Below are 22,227 nucleotides of genomic sequence, written 5' to 3' on the forward strand. Positions count from 1 at the left end.
CTGCACACACCCTCTGAAACTGGAGGGGAAGAAGAGGTGGGAGCGTCTTTGAACTGGTGACTTGTTTACAACACTCACTGCCAGTGTGCTGGGAATTTAATGGCTGAAATACAGCCAAATGAGAAGTGATGTTATTTGGTTTCTGTTTCCCCAAGAAACGTGTATGTTCTGTTTTTTGTTCCTGAAGCCTGGTATGTCAGGGGTCAGCAGCAGTCTCATGATTGACCTGACACACATGATTACAGTGTGGCTGTGACGGCAGGACAGCTGGGCTTCTGAAGTGAAATAGAGAGCTCAGTTGTATTGCAGAAGAGAAACAAGGTGAACAAGAAGAGAAATAAGTTCTGTAACTCATGCTAAATCTAAAGTATGCAAAAGATCATAAATGCTTTCTATTTCCATGAGTAACTTTATTTTGGCCCAAAGGTGTGCACATCAACAGGAGCTTTGCATGCTCCTTTTACTAGTACTGTGTGTGTCCAATCTTTCAAGGAGGAGCATGGTATAGAAATTTGTGCTCTTTATTAGCATAAGAATTGTTTTACACTTTAACTTACCCTTTATCTTGCTCAGGTTTCTGAAATGAAATTTATATTTTATGTGAGTGGCTGAAGGATGTGAAGTCCATGCTCCTGCCACTGTTATCTGACCTGCACTGCTGGTGAAGCTACAATGCCTCATCTGCACTGTTACAACATGCTTTAATTCTTTTAAAAATATTTTTTTATTGTGGTCAAAACACGCCCTTTTTGTTAGCAAAGAAATAGCCTGTGGCAAAGAAATTCAAAGTGTGTTTATTACCAGCCTGTGCTGGGGGTGAGTAATTAATGTTTTGTGTGTCACAGAAATGAGACTGACACGTTTCTTCTGAGTCTCTTTAAGGGAATATCCTTTGCACACAACACACCCCACCAGCTTCCCTCTTCTTCCCAACACAATTGCTTTCCCACTTGGGAAACAGCCACAGTGTTCCTTCTGAATCATGGAGATCAGGCTGTGTGTGGTTCAGCTCATCACCAGGGTGTGGAGGGAAGGCTTCTGTGAGAGGAAGATGGTAACAATAGGTGACATTCCTGTTTGCTTACAGAAGAGGTTGGAAGTCTGGAATTGCAGTGGGCTTCTGCTTTTGCCCTCGTTTCCATAGGTACTGTGGCTGCTTCCAGATACTCTCCAGCCAAGTGAGATCTTGTAGCTCTCAACTAAAGGAACAGTTGCTACTCTTTTTTAATTGCCTATTTTGTTAACTATTGAAGTCTCTGATTTGGAGGATGAAATTAGAACTGGTAAACATTGAACCTGGATGAAAGATGCCATTCCTTGGAGCTCCATTTACCTGAGTTCAAGTGAAAACCCTAACCCCTAACCCCTAACCCCTAACCCCTAACCCCTAACCCCTAACCCCTAACCCTAACCCTAACCCAACATGGCAGTGCTATAATAAAAAGTTTGTAAAGAAGTCACATATATGTTCTGTTCAGAACTGAGATTAATAAAAGATAAAAGTCTAAGTATTTACCTTACCTATTTAGTTCAATGTGTCAGAATCAACTTTTCCATGTTTGCTGACTGCATAGCAAAATCCCAATAAACAACCATTTTCTTAGGGATTTGCAGAACTGTGGAAGGAGAGGAAATGCACAGGAAGCAACACTGAATGAAGCATATCAGTACTGAGGAATCTCTGAATTTCCTTTTAAGAACTGGGTGGCAACTGGAAAAAGTTGAAGGATGTGACATAATAATTTGTGAGCTTTCTCTTTGTTACAGGCATCCTGTATACAGAGGTTTATACATGACTTGTGAATTATAGCACTTGGGAAATGCCCTTTTTTTAAGCTGCTTTTTATGGGTCCAGTTCAGCAAGTCAGGACTCTGAAAAGTAGAAATCTATGAAGTTTAAAATCAAAGTATTACCCCTCTTCTGATGCTGAGCTGGAAACCCAGGCTAGATTTGAATTTTCCCTCCAGTGTAGCAGAGAAATTGTGAAGAAGACTGAGGCTGTGGCTCTCACTGTGCATTTAAATTCATAGCTGCTTCATTTAATGCTTTCTGTGTCTGTTCTTGGAGCTGAAACTGCTTTGACTAAAGCTTCAGACTTTCAGCAGCCTCAGCTGCACATTGTGGGGCTTATATTTTCATATTCCTTTCTTTCCCCGCTGTACAAACACAAACAGGAAGCAGGAATTTTTTGGGCTGTGGTTGCCATATCCCTTTTGGGGGTATTTCTTGCCCGACCTTTTAAAAGGTTGTCTGTCAGTGTCAGAGTGATTATAGGCAGGCATTGTCACTTTAACTAGGCTGGGAAAGGGACTGACTCCCCTAAACATATTAGCCTTTAGAAAGAAATAAAAAGCCACTTTCTGTTTTCCCTTGATGTGACGTGACTGCAGCCAGCACTGAAAGGACTGCAAACGCATTGCCATCTATTTGAAGTACCGAAATAACTCATTAAAGGGGGCCGGCGGTGCCGCAGAACGCGGCGCACAAAGCCGGGCTGTGTTCCAGCCTGCTGACTAACACAATGCTTTCTGTTTGCTGCCACGGGAGGTGCTCCTGCGGCGCTGCGAGGATGTGACAAGGCCTCTCTTTCAGAAACACAATGGCAGAACGCATTTCAGCTTGTTGTCACTGGGCTCTGAAACCTCGCAGCCTTCCCCTCCCTGCCCTGCTGTGCCACATCTGCACACCCCAGTTGCTTCCACCATCTCAGGCTCTGTAGCAAACCAGTTTTATGCAGGACTTTCTAAATGTTTCCTGGCAAAACAAAGTCTTGTCCTTGACTTGCTGCAGGTGCCTTAGCGTGGTGTTTGCTTTGGTTGGATAATTTGACATTTTGTGGGAATCACACACTCCATGGGCAATGGATAAAATGCTTTTTATGGACATTCACGCACGTCGTGCTCACAGAAAATGGCTGGAATGTGTGTTATGTGCTGTGGTTGTTGGTGCTTGCCATGAGAAGATAGTGAATATAGGAGAGTTATTTTCTCATAGCCCCATTTTAAAGTTGGATGGCACTTGCTTGGTTACAGATCCAGAGGCATTATATGCACTTCCTATAAAGCACATGGCTTGAGTAAAGCCTTGAGTGAGCAGGAGAGGGTGAGTAGATCCTGTAGCATTTTCGTCTTCTAGATGCTTATCTAAAAGCTTCATCTGAATCACAGGTCATGGAGTCTCTTCTCCAAGTCCCCAGTGCCAACTCTTTGCACCTTCTTCCCGTGTGATTTCTTTGGGGAACTTAGAGGGAGGAGAAACTGAATTTTAAGGGCTGTAGATTAGCACTAAGCAGGGCTTTTCCTTGTGGAGGGGAGTCCTAAGTCACGTTTTTGGAGACTCGTGTGTGCCACAATGCAGAGATCTTGATTCTGTGGGACTGCAAGCAGGAAATGCTGTGTAGTGAGTAGAAACAAAATGTTTGTGTTCAGAGGCTGGAATTGAAGGTATCAGTTCCCATCTGAGAGCTCAAGAGAAGGAGGTACCATCTGTGACTGGAGTGCGAGGCAACAGTTTGAAAACATGATTCATACGCTTCTTCCTCTTCACAATCTTGAGAAAGCAGTTGTCTGACTGAGGATTTTACTAAAGATTTGTACGAATAAATATTGAACATATGGTTTCCTCTACTAGTTTACTAATGAAGTTGGAATTACTGTGTGTGATGCTTTCTGATTCTAAGGTCGCCAGACATACAGAGTGAGGTTGTAGCTCAGTTTAAACTAATGCACTATTCTGCTTTTCCCTTCCTTTTCTTACCAGCAGAGGTGTTTCCCCACTTCTTGCAGCATCGTTGATCCATGCTGCAGTTAATGAAGTTCTCCAAACAGACTTGACTGAATTTAAGCTGCAAAATGTGGAAACAGAGGGAGAAGGAGATGAGGAAAGGTTCACCTGTAAGTATACTCTTTCCTTCTGTGGTTTTCCTGAAGCCTGTCTGTCAGAAGACCTCGGAGTTTTGAAATGTTTCCCAGACTATTTGGTTAGGCTGCCTGCAAGCAGCAGTGAGCAGAACTTTATTTGCTTCTGCTGGGTACCTGTGGGATGAAAGGAAGCTGTGCTGGTTTTGTGGGCAAAGACAGTGTCTGGAGCCCTGGACTGATCATGTGGGTTGGCTTTCTGGAGAGGGAAGAGAAGGCCTTTTGTCTTTGGTGGGCTGACCTTAGCTAAGACTCCTGTGCTGGACAGTGGCATGTTCCTTAAATTCCTTAAATAAACCTTCTTGCTTTTGTCTTGGGAACCAGAGTTTGGGACCTCTGGCCCCTCCAAACCTTGAACACCCTGAAACTCCAGATTTTTCTCTTGACAAGTTTCTCAGTAGTCAGTGTCTTTATCCATGATTTCTTCTCTTCCCACCCTCTCTATAAAGATGAGATGCTGAGGGAAGAAGAACTTATGTCTTCTACCTGGTGCCTTCATTTTGTCCTGAGTGAACTAGAGGGAAACAGACCTTGGTGACTGAGTACTGGGTTTGTGCCTCATGTGACAGATGGTCCTACTGCATTTATATGCTGAAGTGTTTAACATTAGACTTCTCCAAACCTTCAGTTCCAGTGCCAAGAATTTAAATGGAGCAGGATGCAGGCAGAGCCAAAGATAAAAACAGAGGAGAGGTGTCTTAGGCAAACTAGTCTGTCCTGAAAGGGGGAGTACTTGCCCTTCCATTTCCCTGGGATGCTTGAAAGGCAGTTCAATGTGACCCCGAGGATGCTCTGAGCAAAGTGCTGCCATGGCCAGGGTACACCTTCCAGAAGTCTGTTTCAGCATCCACCTCCAAGTCAGAAATGGCAGGAGGGGGAACAGAGTTAATGAAGCCTTGCTGCCCCCTGACTGTGCCATCCCTCACCTTAATGTCTGTGGCCTTCACATGCCTGGGGGGACTCAGAGTTTCCAGCACTTTGCATGGCAAGAGTTGGCTTCCCATCAGCTTGTCCAGGGTCTAAGCAGCACATCCTGGCTTCCCTCCTCGGTGTGGGGCTGGAAGGGCTCCCCAAAGCAGGGCTGTGAGTAAATGTGAGTTCAGTGTGACCAGGTCACTGTGACAGACAGAAAGGAAGTGCTGGCAGCAGTGCTAGAGCATGGCTTTGTGCAGGGTAGACTGGAGGGGCTCAGGGTACTGATCCTCCATATCCAGGAGCTCTGTGTGATGTTTGCAGCAATGTCCATAAGGCACGTGGTAAGACACAGCATTTTCCAAAGTGATATAGAGCACCTTTCTTGCTGTCTCCCTTACATCCAAGAGAATTGTATCTCGCTGAGTTGTGCCTTTGTGCTCCAGTAGTGCATCTTTGTTTCCTATCCCTCAAATCCCACAGGGAAATCAGAAACAGGCTGTTGTGACCCACACAGCTCAATCCTGTAGGTTTTCACAAAGCAGTGGGAAACTGGCCATGGGAGCATCCCGAGTTGCTCTGCTGGGGACTCTCTGTTGGCTTCCATGTCACTGTCTTTGAGATGAACTGAAGAAGTAATGTAAGACATGAACTGCTGTACATTTGTGAGTCTAGGATTATAATTTCTAGTTCTGAGTCTTACAGAAATCTTGGGCCCGCAGATCCCAAGTGAACCTCAGATGAGTGGCAAAGAACTTATAATTATGAGGAAGAGTGAGTAATGAAGAACTGGACAGGACAGGGACATTTTCTTGATCACAAGCAGCCAGTGTGTCTGGGATCCTGTATGGTTACCATATACTGGGGACATCTGTGGAATATTCATTCTGCTCTTTTACTCTGAAGACCATAAAGATGTAGGATACAAATCTACTCTTTAAGACAGCACAGCCAAAGTCAGAAAATCCTTGGATGAGTTCCATCTTCAACTATTTCAGGTTCTCTCTGACTATTCTGTGTTGACAAACACCCCAGAGGCTTCCTTGTTCTGGTGGCTGAAACCTTCTTTCATTTCCATTTCACATATTTCATGTTTATTTGTTGCTGTGTCACCATTACCATTTAGATCAAATATTTATTCACCACTCCCCTATTGAACAGGCTGGAAATCTGCTTACTGTTCAGGTACTTGCATTGCCTGATCTCAGCAAGCAACAGCTACTTTAAAGGTGTTCATTTTTCTGCACACTTGGACTGTGCTTGTTTTCCCTATCCTGTAATTGCTATTACATCACCTTAACTGTACAACTAGGAAGAAAGATGTTCCATTTGCTACAGCACAGTATGAGCTCTCTTCCTGCCCTGCAGTAATAACTGGCAAAAAAGCATTCTTGGAATGAGAGAAGGGATTATGTAAAAGCCAGGAGGGGGGTGTTCTGGTATGGGTACCACTGCCCGTGGTTTATTGCAGGACAATTTCTGCAGTTCAGATACTAAATTATTTGTCAGATTTCACAAGCCTAATATTTGAGCAGCAATGTTTGTCCAAGTCTTCTGGTCAGTATTGGTCTAGACATTTACAAATATGCCAACTAATAGCTGTAGACAAGGCTAAGATGCTGTCCTGTTTAGTTATTTTGTATATGGGATGATTTAATATGGAAAGGTTTTTGTAACTTGCCCAGTCACACCTGAATGTTAAGCAAAAGTTACTTCGGTTAATATGTAGTGGCTGCTAATCAAAGATCTGTGTTTAAGTTTTCAATTCTGCAGGGCCCAGAGAGGCATCTGAAGTTGGCCAGCCAGTGTTGCTGAGAAAAAGAAATGCTTGAGAACCAGGAGTAATAAAAGGAATTCTGAGAGCTTTAATGCTGGCAGGATTAGCAGGAATCAGAGTAAAACAGAAACAGGAAAGATAGTTCAGACACTGCAGTTCTTTAGGAAATGCATTAGTGATGAGCAAATTATTTGTGCTCTATGGGTGTTCTTTTCAATGCATTTTGAAGTTAATTGATTTAGCATTCAGGGTTCCTACTCAGATAACAAAACTTTGAATTATTACCTGTTTGGAGAGAGACTGCATTGCAAACCTAGACACAGTGCCAAACACCAAACCATTCAGTCTGATGAACAATAAGTTTGGATTAATTAATCTTTGGGATCTATCCAGAAAAGGATTTGAGTGTCTGGCTGGAGCTTTTCACGCCATACCCAGTGGGTGTTTACAGTTCTGCTCTGTAATGACAAAGCTGGAAAGCGGCGGAAGTGTTTTCTGTCCCTCCAGCTCCTGCAGGCATGAGTATTTAAAAAGATAAAGATAACAGCTTCAAATTCTAATTGTTCAGCTCAACTGTGAGTTGAGCTATTGACCTCAGCAAAACATTCTGAGACTTCCTTGTTGTTTCAGTGGAAGTGGTTCAGTAGGACATAACCTGACCCAAAGCCAGGCTAATGCTTTTCCAGCCCTTGTGTCCAAGACAACAGCAATCTCATCTTGAAGGCTTTTCTGCCCACTTGACTGTTTCCTTCTTTTTTTTTTTCAATAGGGAGGAGCTCCTGCCACTTTATCCTATTAATTTTACTTACATAATGATAACATTTATGTCTAATATGCCATATTGACTTTCGGGTCTTTTTATGATTTTTGTAATGTAATCACCTACTTAATAAGCCTCTATTTTGAAAGAGAACTAGCAAGTAAAGAAGCTGCTGTTATCCTTGACGCTATGCTGGTTTCCCCTGCATCTTCCTCTGCACATTATTCTCAGAGCCCCATTTTAATTCTTGCAGAGCCTGTCCAGGCAGAGTGCTGGATGTGTGTTTGTAGCTGTAAGGGAAGACACTTAAAGGAAAGACAGGCCAAAAGATGGGTAATGTAGGAAAAGGGGGCCCAGCACACTCACGGTGTTGTCCTTGTGCTGTCAGTGCTGGATGGGGAGTCGCTGCAGCGCTGCTTCTTCAACAAGCTCCGGGATGTTTGCTCCGAGTGGCAGCAGCGGTTGCCGCCACTGCGACCCCTGGAGCGGTTCCTGCTGGTTTCCATCCACGCCATCCGGAACGCTCGGCGGAAAATGGAGGATCGCCACGTTCTGCTCCCAGAGTTCAACCAGCTCTTTGGTTTATCGGTGAGTGGGCAGGGCTGGGGAGGCCTCTTGGGTGGCTTTTCATCATTGCCTTAAACAGTGGCCTCGTGATGGATGGTCTGGGAAATGGCAAAGATTTGTTGCCACAAGTTATTTATCATGTCTGTGCTGGAGCAGGGACTCGGTGACTCAGATTGCTGGGGGCCAGCTACTGCCCTGATAAAGAAGTGATACTGGGAGCATCTTGTGACTTTGGATTTCATGTCACAAGTGATACAGGGAGATGGGAAGTTCACCTAGTGTTACATTGCTGGAGTTAAAATGTTCTTGTGACTGACTCAACTTATATATTTATTGAGAGCAGCCCTGAGGAGAGGGACTTGGGGTGTTTGTTGAGGAGAAGCTCAGTGTGACCCAGCAATGTGTGCCTGCAGCCCAGAAAACCAAACGTGCCCTGGGCTGCATCCAAAACAGTGTGGGCAGCAGGTCAGGGGAGGGGATTCTGCTCCATCCCTGTGACATCCCACCTGGAGAGCTGCATCCAGCTCTGGGGGCCACAATGTAAAAATGGGATGGACCTGCTGGAGCGAGTCCAGAGGAGGCCACAGAGATGATGAGAGGGCAGGAGCACCTCTGCTGTGAAGACAGGCTGAGACAGCTGGGGTTGTTCAGCCTGGAGAAGAGAATGTTCATGGGAGACTGTAGAGCACCTTCCAGTGCCTAAAGGGCTGCAGGAGAGGGGCTTTTTACAAGGCATGTAGTGACAGGAAAAGGGTGAATGTTTTTAAACTGAAAGGTGGCAGATTTACATGAGATGTTAAGAAGAAATTCTTTACTGTGAGGGTGGTGAGGCCCTGGCACAGGTTGCCCAGAGGAGTCGTGGCTGCCCATCCTTGGAAGGGTTCAAGGCCAGGTTGGACAGGGCTCAGAGTAACTTGGTCTAGTGGAAGGTGTCCCTGCCCCTGGCAGGGTGTTGGAATGAAATGATCTGTATGGTCCCTTCCAACCCAAATCATTCTATGATGTTAAGAACAGAAGGGGAGGGAGAACAGCAGTTGTATAAGTACCAATTAATGAAACTGCTGTGGGATGACATAAGCAGCCCTCTGCTGTTTCCAGTTCCAGGCTATCTTCAAGGACATTAAGTCACTAACAGCAAACAAAGCCAAGTGAGTCCCCTGCAAAGAACCCATTTTATCCATTTTGTACACATGTAAACGAACTTAAATTGTTGTCTGTATGGAAGGAAGTCTAGAAAAAAACATTTTGCTTGTTGGTACCAGACTGTGAGCTGCTCTGTTTCTGACCCTGAATGTCTCTGCCCTCTCTCCCTCCCTGTGAAAGGACGGCGTTGACCGCGCTTACTTCGCCGTGTTTGACGGCCATGGTGGGGTGGATGCTGCCAATTACTCAGCAACCCATTTACATGTAAACGTTGGGTTACATGAAGAGATTGTCAAGAATCCAGCTGAGGCCTTGAAATGCTCTTTCCAGAAAACAGATGAAATGTTTCTTTTCAAAGCCAAAAGAGAGGTGAGTGGGTAGAGATTAATTCCATTGTATTTAAATAACACTGAGAGCTGTTGGGCAACGTGGTATTATCCAGAAAATCCTGACAGTACAGTTTCTTTGACTCACTGACTTCTTTATGAAATTATGCTGCATGTAAAGGTTTTCTTTGCTCAAATTATTTCTTATTTGGTGGAACATCAAAATTACAGTGCTTGAAAGTTCAAGATGAGTAATTGAAAAGAGGTGTTAAAGTGGTTTAAATGTTTCTGACATACCAGTTATTTGAGACAACATTGCTGCCTCTTTGCCTAAATTTGGCAGCTTCTAGATGTTCTGTTTTTCCATCTCTTACCTGGAGAAGATGTTTCTTCTTGATCATGTGGTCACTATCTTCCTTTCTTGTCCCACCATTCGTGTCACAGGTGGTTGTAAGTGAAGAATGTGTTCTGTGATTTAAATCTGATTCTTCAGTTGATTAGACTTATTGATCAGCTTTGAATCAAGTTGGTACGATAAACATTCTTTCTTCAAATCTACATAATGGGAGGATGGTTTATTACACACACTTAAATGAGAATTCTTTTATTATGGCAGTATATGGAAGTATTCATTGTTAGTATCTTCACTTCTGTCAATGAGGCATAAAAGAGAGACCATCATCTTCATGAGGGCTGAGTCACCAATCTTTACAGGGAATCTAAGCCAATTAGATTCTTTTCTTTGTTGATGAATTTGAATAGCCAAGGATAAGGGGTCTGTGTGGAGCAAGGTGTCTGTAGTTTCAAGTGTTAGAGTGGAAGATGTGAAAGGGATTGGAGAGACCTGTGTGTGTTTGTGGAATGCTCATAGTTCTGCAATTAAAATGCTTTTCTGTGTGCCTCTGTGTAGTAAACAATAGAGCTCTTAGTCTCCTAGATCAGTTTTGGAATTAATAGCAAAGAAGGAAGAACATCACAGAGGCATTATTAACCACCTGCATGCTAGAAAATATGTTTATAAATAGTTTATTTCAGTCTGTGCTACCTTGTACCTTTTTTTCAGGTACCTGAATTAGGATTGGCAGGTCTACTCTGCTGCAATGAGTGTAATTAAACCTGAGTTTACAATATTGCCCTGTATCCGGGGAGGGCTTGTTGAGCATTCCCCTGACGTGCCTGTTTCCTTCTGTAGAAGCTGCGGAGCGGCACAACAGGTGTGTCTGCGCTGATTGTGGGGAACCAGCTGCACATCGCGTGGCTGGGGGACTCACAGGTGATGCTGGTGCAGCAGGGGAAAGCTGTGACATTAATGGAACCTCACAAACCAGAGAGAGAAGTAAGCCTGACTGGGTTTTGGTTTTTCTCTTAAGTGTGCATCATCAGAATCTCTCCAGAAATCTTTTAGAATCAAGGCTTCTTAAGTGTTTGGTGCTTTCCGTAATTGCATGTATTGTATGGTAAGATCCAGAGCATTAACTGTTCCTTTTTTTTGCATCCACTCCTGTGTCTTGGCAAGGTGATCCCTACACCTTGCCTGCTTGAAAGTATCGAGGGTACTGAATTCAGTTCCTGCTCAGACTGTCTGTTGAAATCTGTAGTAATTAAAGACTTTCACAGGATTTGTGTGTGTGAATTTAAATATGCCTGTTTCAGAATAACTTACAATTTTAGATTAATAGCTATTAATAGTTATTTAACATGTTATCATAATGCAAGTCTTTCATAATATGCAGTGCTGCCATTGAAAAGCTAATGCTGATCTACTGGCCTAAGTGGCTTAAAGTGTATTGCATTTCCTGTCTGTTTTAAATAGCCAGGTATTCCATGACATGAAATTGGATGGGGACCTTGTGAGTTTAGCTGGCATTGCATGACCCTTTGCCTTCATTGCATGAATGCTTGTAATAACTGGGTAGGTAAAGGTGTATCAATGCAAATTGATATTGTTACTTAGTCCGGTTATCTTGTGTTTCATTCCAAATATTTTTATGTATAGGATAGGAAGAAGTGTCAGGAATGAGCACTCATCCATGTGGGAAAGAACACGACAATGCAGAAACTTAAGAATTCTGTTTTTTGTGGACAAGCCATAGCAGGGGTGGGAAGTCATGGATTGTTTTCAGTAACTCTCAGTGTAATTTCTGCACTAGATTCTCTGTGTGTTTGCTGAATTCACAGCAGAGATGCAGAAGCTGAAACAGCATTAAAAAATGTGTTCCACTGTTTTTCAGGATGAGAGAGCCCGGATTGAGACTCTGGGTGGCTGTGTCACCTACATGGACTGCTGGCGGGTTAATGGAACCTTGGCTGTTTCCAGAGCAATTGGTAAGATAAACCATCAGTGTTAGTAAATGTCAGATTAAATCTGATTGAAACACACCACCTGAGACTGCAAATGGTGTTTTTCTTGGCATCAACCACACAGGAAACAACTCTTACTGTCTTTCCCATAAGGCAAACTTACAACCATAGGACTTACATGGCCTGCAGCTCCATCATCTTACTGGTTTTACCATGAGCGTGGGTTATTCTTTTCTTTACTTATTAGCCATAGCAGTCCTAATTATTTTCTCCTTATAAGTTTTTGCTTCTTATAAATGCCTTTGATACTGTGTTGTTTTACAGTAGTTTAACAAATGTGTAGCATTTAATTTGTAAAATTGGAGGAAGCAATAAGTGTTTATCTATTCTTTATGTGCCTGAATATCTGCTTTATGGGTTTTTTTGTCCACTTTAATATGAATGTATCTTTCTCCTTGACTGTGTTTCTTTTTCAGTCAAATCTCTGCATTCTCCCTCAAATCCCACATACCCAGCAATTAGGGCATTTTAATTGTAGTATTGCAGAATATTATTAAACAAGCTTACTTTGCTATTCACCAATTAGGACAAGAAGAGGGAAATCCCTGGTCAACACAGTAGATAACTGTAATGGATGAGTGGAAGCAAATTAGTATAAGTTTGTTTAATACTACTTGGATCAGTTGCAACCCACATTTAGTGAGTATATCCATATGAAACTGGTGAACTAAACAGAGATTCTTATGACATTGTGCTGTATATCTGTATAGCTAAGAAAAATCTCATTTTCATAGCATGCTGAAGGCTGTACAAGAGGCACCTCTGCAAAATGAAGGCCTGACTGTCTCCTTGCACACTAGACTGCTGAGAGAAAAAACTGAGGAATAATTTCCTTGGTTTCCCTGCAAAATCAGGAAATAAAAGTAACTCCTTAGAAACCCACTGGATTTAGGTAGGTCCCAAGTGTTCTTAAAGAAACAAAGGTCTTCCATGCTTATTCCATAGCTTTTCACTGCTCTTGCCCTGCATCAGGCACCTCTGGAACATGATCTGGCTGTGCTTGAGGATGGTGAAAACAGCAGGTGGGTGAAGGAGTACCTGTTGGCATTTGAAGTAACAAAGGCTTTGTGGTGGCTGCTTGTCTCAGGTGACATCTGCCAGAAGCCCTACGTGTCTGGTGCTGCAGATGGAGACTCCTTCGAGCTGACGGGCTCAGAGGATTACCTGCTCCTGGCCTGTGATGGGTTCTTCGACGCCATCAAGCCCTGTGAGGTTGTAGACCTGGTGCTGGACCATTTAATGCAGACCAAGGGAGTGGGGCTGAAAGCAGCAGAGAGACTGGTGGCTGCTGCCAGGGAGAACGGGTCCAGTGACAACATCACTGTTCTGGTGGTGTTCTTGAGGGATCCTCAGGACATCTTGGCAGACTGTCTGAGAGACCCAAAGGGCCTTGGGGCTGATGATGATGCTCAGAGCTCGCCCTTTAATTTCCTTGGCTGCGAGGCAGCAGCCACACAGTGACGGGATCTGCTCTGTCCAGGACCTTCAAAGGAGTCCACGTGAGGAACTGCTTTCCACTGAAGAAGCCTCTAATACAGTAGGGAAAATGTATCAGGAGAAATGGCAAATGGACAAACGTGGAACAGAAAGGCAAGACCCCTTTTACTGAGTTCCCATTTGTCTTTTCCTTCCTTCTCTCCTTCCCCCTCCCTCAAAAAACACTGAGCAGATGTGGAGATTTGTACAGTTATTTCTTCTCTGGGAGCAGACACTGAAGTGTGTCCCAGGGCTGCTGGTCATACCCCCTGCCCTGGAAGTGGTAACAAACCATAATATGTATAAGCTAATGGGTGAGAATACCCCTTTGTGAATTCTGAGTGGAAATTTAAATTAGTGCTTAGAAGGAACACTGTATGTTGTATTTAATTGTGATGTTACTCGGGAATTTGGGGGAGAACCTGTTCCCATCACAGAAAATCTTCCTCCTGTGTGTGTTCTGTAGAACAGGCTCGGTGTGTGAGGGCCTGGGTGCCACCAGTGTGCTGTGCAAGGTGCTTTTGGTTTGTACCAAAGATGATGTTACAAGAATGATGCAGCCTCTTTATTCCCACAGAAACATTTAATTTTGTGTATATGGAGAGGAGAAAATGAAACTGGATGCTCCAGAAAAAGAGCAAGAAAGTTGACTAGAAATATCCCAGGGAAAATGATAGAAAATCAGCAGCTTTCTGAGATGCTCTGGTTTATAAACTGGAACCTGATATTCAGCTGCACTGGATTATTTCTCCCTTACAAACATGCATTATTGGCTATTTGGCAACCTGGAAAGAAAGGACCCCTTTGGTTGTATTTGAGAGAGATCTTTACCCTATGTGTGCTTGAGCAGGTCAATGTGCTCTTCCTACCACTATTTTGTGTACTATAACAAAGGAGAATGTTATTTTTATTGAAAGTGTTTATTTGTTAATTTTGTGAACTTTACAGTTGGAGGAATGTTTTGCAGTGTTACTTTATTCTGTTGTGGTTTTTATTTAAACTGGAATTTTAAAGTGGCTCTGTCTTTATTATTTGGTGTAAAAAACTGACTACCCTCAAGTGCCTTAAATATTTCACCCAAGGATTGCTGGCTGCCCATGGTGGTGAGCTGGCTTCCAGTGTTTTTGAAATGTGACTTTTTAAGTTTATTAATGCACTTAAATGTTTCAGGTTTTTTGTGAATGATTTTAGTGGTAAGTAGGTTTCAAGTAAACATCTTTCATTGTTGCCAAATCCTGTGGCTTGCAGTAAAAGCTTCTCTGGACTTACTCCCTGCCCAGTGCAAAAGCTCCAGTGAGTCAATAATAAAGTAACAATGTGAGTCATCATGGCTTGCGTTTAAAAACAAGTAACTTCTGACCTTCACAAGAAAATTTAGTAACACAGACTAGAAACAGTTCAGTAACAGTTTTTATTACTACACTGTTAATTTGGCCTTACTTTATGAACCTTTGGGGTCTAAGTAACTTGGTAAGGAACTGTGAAGCTCAGAGGGTGAAAGAACCCTGACGAGTGTGTAAGGCATTGCACAGCCATTCCATTCACTCCCTGCTGGAGCCTCTGGTTGTGTTTTGTCTTGCCTGGCTTGCAGGACTCAGCAAGATCTGAAGGCTCAGTGGTAAATTTGTTATTCATTTCAGTGTCTAAACACAAAGTGCTTTGCATCTGGCAGCAAGGTTGTAAGCCTGATTAAGAAGCACATGTCACTGCAGTGCTGTTGATTAGAGTATGTTGAACATGAATGTTGCTTAGGGAGGAAATTTGGGTAGGAGAGTTGAGGTGGCTCAGCTGGTTGTGTCCCCAGTGCCTCTGGCCCATGGGCTGGTTTGGGGCAGTGCAGTGACACGAGTGAATTGAAGTTTTTGCTGGAATTCTACAGAGGATCTGATGGTTTAATGTAGGAACTGCTCAGGGAGCTGCTCTCTCATTGCACAGCAGCTCAGACAGTGACTGCCTTGTTTTGCTGTGCAACAAGAGGAGCTTTTTCTCTGAAAAGAATGTAAGTGGTTTTCCATCCTACATTTTGCTGTCCTAAAATATGTGGGGAAGGCTTTCTGTGATGGCAGCCTGGGAGGGTGGGGATCAGCTTTGTGTAGTGAACCCACTTCAGTTAAGGAAGCCCTTTGCAGTAATCCCTTGGATTTATCATCTCTCTTTGATTTCTCACCCAGTGTCATGCTAAATTCTGGTGACCACTAGTGCCTCTTGGTGTCTTGGAAATAGTTCTCAGTATTAATATGCTAAGAATCACACAGAATTATTTGATTTCATTGCTATCTGAGTTTTATCAGGAGAAGGGGGAGCTGTTGTTGTCCTGCAGGGAGGTGTGAAATGTTGGTAAGTTCTTGGTATGGTTTAGTTTCTGAAATTTGCCAGATTTCCTCAAAGGTGGAGGGAACTGAACAAGCCAAATTCTTTGTAGTGATCTTTTTATTTCAACCTTTTCTAGGCTGATTTGCATTACAGAGGAAAGAAAGTCTTCAGTCCTTTGACAGGTACTTACAGCTTTGTGAGACTATCCCTTTTTGTTTCAAATTTGATCATTTTTATTTTATGGGAGTTAAGTGAAATGGGCCTTTAGAAAGCTGTCTGTGGCAATCAAAAAATCTCATTCTCAAGCTGTGCCCCAGGGAAGAAATTCTGCATTCTGAGAAGCTGTTCCCTAATACAGGTGTGTTCATTCTGAGTGAGTTGGTGCCTCATTTCTTTGAGATGTCCTTGGGAACTCATGCAGATTGCACTGTGGATTTAAAGTATTTCTCTCATTTTCAGAGACTTCTTAGTGGCTGTAAAAAGTCTGGTCAGCAGGTCTACAGGTGTTGTAACAGGTCAAAAATCCAGTCAGTGGAACAAGTAAGTCTTAAAGTGTCATTTATAGGAAAATGCCAAATACTGTCTGGGGAGAAGGTGAATTTTGGTCGTGTCTTATCTATTTTTGACAGCCCGATCAAAACCTATGGAAACTTCTTAGTTTTGCTTTTTGTTTTAAACTAAAAAAACCATTTCAATTTGATGTTAAATCAGTAATGAAACAGGGTTCAAGTATGGATTTTGGAAGTGCACTTTTAAAATGATCATCAGAAGGGTCTTACCCTTGGGATGTAAGAGAACATTTTTGTTTTGTTTTTTATTTTGGTATCACTTGTAGAAGCCACCATCTCTAATGCACTGTTACCAGGGAAACCACTGGCATAGGTGGAGAGGAGAGAGGGGAAGGAGCTCTGGCAGAGGGTACGAAGCTGGACTAAATAGTTCCAGATATGGAATGGTGCTATGTTTGAATTTACAGTACTGATCTGCTACCTTAACTTTTCTTCTTTTCTCTAAAAGCTTCTTGGAGTTCTGGTGTTGACTGTTTTGTTTTCCTTCCCTCCTTTGGTTAAAAATAACACATAATTTTAGCTCTGGCCTCTCGGGGCCTTCCCAGTGTCATCTACAATATATTAATTCTTGTCTCCCAGTGTCAAATCAAATAACAACAGACTGACTAATTTGCCTGTTTTCCTTATTGTCTTACTGATGAGCCTTCAACAAAACCAGTTCTTGAGTTCAGCCTAAACCTTTGAAGCTGTAGAAGTTGGCTGAAGGATTCAAGACAAATATTCAATGAAAAATGAAAGTATTTTCATGTCTTACCAGACTCCAAATGAATCTCTGCTGCTGCATTTTAGCACTCAGCATAAGAAAAATTGCTTTTCAAAGGAGTCTGCATTTTTAACACAGAGCACACTTAAATTCTAGTGTTGTTTGATTGGAAACTGGTTTTTGTCATTCTGTTTAGTGAGTATCCAACATCTCTTTGGCTCATGAGTAATTTGTACTTCTGTCTTCCCTTTCTTTCCCCATCTTCTCCTACAAAGGCACTTACCTAAGACAGTGAAATCTTCTGGCTCTGACATAGACAAGATTGAAATTTTACAAATGACAGTTGTTGGGAGGTTCATTTAGGCTTTTTTTTTTCTGAGAATACAGATGATAAGAAACGCAGGAAAATTTTTAGAACAGAGGGAGATTAAGTAAAATCCACCCTCTGAGTGATGGAGGAGTGGAAGAGTGAGACAGGAATGCATTTAAGTATTATTAATGCCTATTTTAAAAAGGAAGTGGGCTGGAAAATAGAGCTACAAATGTCAGTTCTTTAGAGCGAAACGCTTGAAAGAATTAGAAGCACACCCATTAAAGGCATTGTTGGGCTGAGGCAGCTCTGCCCTCCACCAGCCGCAGGAGGAGCCGCAGGAGGAGCCCCAGGGGCGCTCCCGGGCACGGGGCAGGTGCTGATGGGAGGGAACACCCCGGGCTGTGCCCCCGAATCCACTGGGATGAGCCCCTGGGCACAGGGGGGTTACAGCAGGGCTGGCAGCTGAGCAGTGTTAATCACAGGGATGGCTCTAATAGCAGTTAATAGACACTTAGCTGAATTCAAAGTTGGATGCAGTGCTGCTCTTCTAAAAAGCATTTCCAGTGCCATTAACTTTCTGTTGTGAAGAGCCATTAAAATTTCCATTTCTCTGTTGGATGTTGAGAAAAGTGCTTCTCTTGCTTTCTGAATTCTGGAGACAAGTTGTCTGGTCTGCACTGGAAAACCTGTTTTCAGTTGGTAGCTTAAAGCAGCTGTTTGGGGTTGAAGATTCCCTGCCAGCAATCCTTTAAAAACGAACAAAAAGGTGTTTCCAAAACAGGTGGCTGAGGAACAGATATTTGTAAATGGTGTTGCACAAAAGGTAACCAGCAAATACCCTCAATCTATCAAGGACATAAAGTCTAAATTAATATTCCAGCTCCACTCTGTGTGTAAGTTTGACTCTGTTGATCAAATTGCTTGTATTCTTGTGGATGCAGGTACTGAATGCACAGCACCAGCCAGGGTCTATTTCTAGCCTTAGAGTACTGAAGTATCAAGCAAATGCTGTAGGGAGAAGGTGGGGGGATGTTAGCCACAACAGAGCAGATTGCAGATGATTCATGGATAATTTAGCTCTAGTTAGGCCTGAATTAAATTTCCCTGCTTAGTTCCATTACTGTCCCTTTTGCAGTTGGGCCTGTGCCTTCAGACAAAATCCTGCTAGGAAGAAACAGTCCATTCCCCCATTTTGAAGAGCAATCTCTCCTGATGAAAAAATGCCATCCAGGAAGTGTTGGAGAAGGAGAAAAAAGAGCTTTTAAACGTGTGCAAACCATCCCAATCTACATGAAGTCGTGTGTTCTTCCTCAGCACAAGTTTATAGCAGGCCTGGTTGCATTTGAACAGTGCTGGAAAGCAGTGGGGTGTCTGTCAACTCATCACAGCCTTTCAAACACCCCCAGAACCAAGAGGCTGCTCCTCTCTGCATTTCTAAATGGAGCCACTAAACCAGCCAGCCCTGTGGAGTGTTTGTTCTGCAGAGTTGGCAGCTCTAAGAGCTAAGCCAGACACTTCCTGCATGTGTTTTGGTTGGTTTAATATATTCCTTGAGTTTTGTTTTATCTGAAGCTCTTTCCATTGATACCAGTCGTGTCAGCTGAAAAGTAATCAAATGGAGACACGAAGGAGCCTCTGGGCCTCTGAACACCTGTGTGTCATAGACACTTCTTAAAATCCTGCCTTAGAATGATTTGGTAGGTTCTTGTGATAATAACCTTATCTCTGCAAGGAGCAGGAAACCAAACTCTTACAGAGAACCACTTAAACCTTTATTTTGGTGTGACCCCTCAGAGCCTGAACTCAGAAGCTGTTCAGTGTTCCTGGTTTAATGTGTTTTCCAAGCTCCTCGTGCTGCTGCTGGTGCACACAAAAATAAACAAGAGACAGCTGTGTTGGCCACACAGAGAATTGAGCGAGATGCAGCTTTTGTTAAACTGAAGAGGACAAAATCAATAGGAAAAGAAATGTTTTCAAGCTTCTTGGAATGCAAACAATGGAATAAAAAAAAAGCAGCCTAGAAGAGCTGGCAGTGCACTGTCAGCTGAAAACCACTGTTTTAAGCAAATGAATTTGGCTGCTTTGTAATGTCTGCTTTATTTTGATAACAAACTCCTCTCAGTCAGGGTTTTCTGTCTTATTGTGTGCTTTGTAGTCTGAACAGAGAAGATACATTCAGCTCCTTAGAAAGTTAAATATATCTGAGCTTTGTGACTAGATTATGATTATTGATTACTAATTGCCAGGGGACATTAGTATATCAAGTACTGAACTCATTAATGATTAAATGGGTCTGGATTTTCATGCACAGCAACTTCATTGGTCCTTCCTGATCTCGTGGATCACTCCTTGAAGTTAATTATCATTTTTGAGACAATACATTAGGCATGTGGAAGGTTTATTGCTTTGGCAAATGGAGCTGGAAGGTGTGACCATCATTCCTTCTAGGAACTACTTATCCTTTTATCTAAGCAATGATGGTTCTCTTTGGATGTCCAAGGATAAAGAGATAATAGCTAGGAAACCAGAGTGATCCTATGGGGACCTTCTCAGGGCAATAAAATACTATGATTTCCTTTTTTTTGTGCTGCCCTTTTTGAACTTTGTTAAAAGGCATTCTGCTGAATATTGGATGATTAATACTGCTTTGTTTTCCTTTCTTTTTTCCCTTCTCTTTTTTCTTTCACCATGTTTAATAATAGCAAGATATTATTGGGGCCTAAAACTTTATACTGGCTTCTTTTTGTTAGGATGAAGTTTTAGCTCTAAGTACTTTTAACTTAATGACTTTAACTACATTTCTTCTTCTGCAAGTCAGTTCTGCTCTGTGTCCTCCTTATTCTCTTCACAATTTTCTCTCTTGTATCCCTTATGTCCTTTTACTTTGTCATACCCCTCTCTCCCCAGAATGGTGCTGCTTAGACTGTAAGCTCTGTTGGCTGTTAAGTCAGTTTAGGTGCCACTTTATAATTTTAATTTCATCTGTGTCCATAGTGAACGTGGTCTGATCTTTGGAGGCTGCAACACCAGGAGTGTAAAAAGTCCCATGTCAGCTAGGAAGATAAGAGACTACAGTAACTATTGTGTCCTTGGCATGGACCAGTATTGGATGTCCAAGAAGAAAATCCTGTTATTTGCATGTTATTCCATAGGAACACTTAAGCTTACTTCAGGTAACAGTAACTCTCATCCTGATTACAGAACTTCAGAAACGTTCTTGTCTCTCTATTCCCTTGTTCCTGCAGACTGTTTGTGTTTTCAGGCATTTGCACTGTTTAGAGTGGGGGAAAAGCTTCCTGACTTCCTTCAGCTCCTCAGCTGGCCAAGCAGATGGGGTGGGAGCAGAGCACATCCGTGGCTCAGTCAGGGTCCTTCTCCAGGGGCTGCTCTGCACAGCAGCATCAGTCCTGTGCTTATGTAGTGGTAGGTTAGACCCCTGTCACTGCCCCTGCCAGCTTCAAAATATATGTTTTTATCAGTATTAAAATAGTACAAGAGCAGAGCTGTTGCTTTAGGCACACTTCTTGCCACTGTGTTGGCTGATGAACCTTGAATGGAAGCAAGAAGGCCAGTGACTCTGAGATAGGAGCTGTCAGCCAAGTGTTGTAGAATCATAGTCCTTATTTATTTGGTATGCTAATCTGCACTTGTGACCCTGAGCAGAAAAGCTGCAGTACAGCAGGTTTTATAAGCTGTGGCTTAACCAGTTATCTAGTCTCTTAAAACTCTTATTTAAACTGACTGGTTTTATGCACAGGTCAGAAACCTGTTGTCATTGATCATTAAAAGCTATGCATATTGTACTTCCATTTACATGGTTGTTCTAATAGTGCTTGTGTGTATTATGCTACGTTACCATATTTTTTTTACATATGTATGTATTGCATGAGGTTTAATTGGGGTTTTGTATTGTCACTTTTGTATTCACACGGTGCCTCATGTATCTATTTGCAAGAAGTTGTTTCAAAGCAGTGATTGGAAACAGGTGGGGATAAGAACTCACCACTATAGGATCTGATGTTTCTGAAGTATTAATAAAGTATAGTGATTCAAAGCACTGTTTGTTTCTTTTCTTAAATATATTTTTCAGTCTAATACTTCAGGGAGCTGGATCCACAATGGTGTTGCACATTTTGGGTGGTTACCCTGTCACCACATCTTGCCTTCTTCCATAGGGCTTTTCAGGGAAAAGAGACCAGTGGAAGCACTAGAAGGAAACAATCCTTGGGATCACACAACGTGCTTCCCTGAAAGGTCAATGGCACTATACCTGTCTTAGGACTGTGTACCTCCAATTCATTGATTTGATCTGTTTTCTTTTGCTTTTTTAGCAGCTGGCCACAGTAACAAAGCAGGTTAAATTGGGCATATAGAATGTGCCTTACAGGAGTGGGATAACGATCTGAAAGATGCTGTTGCAGCCAAGATGATGACAGTTCTTGTTCACTTGCATACTTGATAAGTGGTCCTTAACTGCTGAAGGGGAAGGATGGAGAACGAATCTTAAAGTATGGTAGAGCTGATTTACCACAGAACATAGAGGGAGTTCTAAGAAGGATGGTAACTATCAGAATATAACTATGGCTTGGAAGCTGAGCTAATCTGTGTGATTGTTTCTGAAGGACAAGTGTTCATGTCCCCAAGGAAGGAAGACAAGGAGAGCAGGACAGAGATGAGAGATGTCACACAAGACAACCTTTAACAGTCTTGAAGATCTGAGAGATGGAATCTTCCAGGCAATTTGTCTAAATGCTTATGTATTTATTCCAGTGAAGAAGAAAATAAAAGTCTACTAAGAACCCAGGATACTGCCTCAGAGGAAAGCAGATAAGGTATTTCTTGAAATGCAAAAGTATAACCACAATGAGTCATCAGGTAGATCCTGGTGAAGATGCTGTGGGCATGCTTGAACCTACTTCACATCAAACCCCAAATCTCTTGAAAATATCTTTCATTTCATGGTTCTAAATGTTGTGAGTTTGTTTTTATTTTATTTTTTTAACAGTAAAAATTGCAGGGGTGAAAATTCACTTGTAATAATCTGTAGAAAAGCAGCAAATTCTTAGGAAAATGTAGGCTGGGGATTTGC

General features: G+C 42.5%; 2 protein-coding genes across 9 annotated transcripts in view; both read left to right on the forward strand.

Moving 5' to 3' along the window:
• Positions 1 to 3,850, forward strand: part of TOP3B (DNA topoisomerase III beta) — a 27,819-nt gene extending 23,969 nt beyond the window's left edge. The window contains exon 18 of the mRNA XM_071572108.1: positions 3,764 to 3,850. The gene's annotated coding sequence lies outside the window, so the exon portion shown is untranslated. The remainder of the gene's footprint in view (positions 1 to 3,763) is intronic.
• The window catches only part of PPM1F (protein phosphatase, Mg2+/Mn2+ dependent 1F), a 27,647-nt gene extending 6,452 nt beyond the window's left edge, over positions 1 to 21,195 (forward strand). The window contains exons 2-9 of one of the 8 annotated variants that reach the window (XR_011699277.1): positions 3,764 to 3,894; positions 7,756 to 7,955; positions 9,258 to 9,446; positions 10,596 to 10,739; positions 11,635 to 11,728; positions 12,852 to 13,354; positions 15,690 to 15,735; positions 20,133 to 21,195. Coding sequence is in view for 1 of the 8 variants with exons in the window: in XM_071572109.1 (XP_071428210.1) it covers positions 3,764 to 3,894; positions 7,756 to 7,955; positions 9,258 to 9,446; positions 10,596 to 10,739; positions 11,635 to 11,728; positions 12,852 to 13,225 (1,132 nt within the window). In the remaining 7 variants the exon portion in view is untranslated. Of the gene's footprint in view, positions 1 to 3,763; positions 3,895 to 7,755; positions 7,956 to 9,257; positions 9,447 to 10,595; positions 10,740 to 11,634; positions 11,729 to 12,851 lie in introns of all 8 variants that reach the window. The other 7 variants (XR_011699273.1, XR_011699272.1, XR_011699276.1 and 4 more) reach the window with 7 other exon arrangements.
• Positions 21,196 to 22,227: the final 1,032 nt, after the last annotated feature.

This window comes from Pithys albifrons, chromosome 17 (genome assembly GCF_047495875.1).
Source record: "Pithys albifrons albifrons isolate INPA30051 chromosome 17, PitAlb_v1, whole genome shotgun sequence".
NCBI lineage: Eukaryota > Metazoa > Chordata > Aves > Passeriformes > Thamnophilidae > Pithys > Pithys albifrons.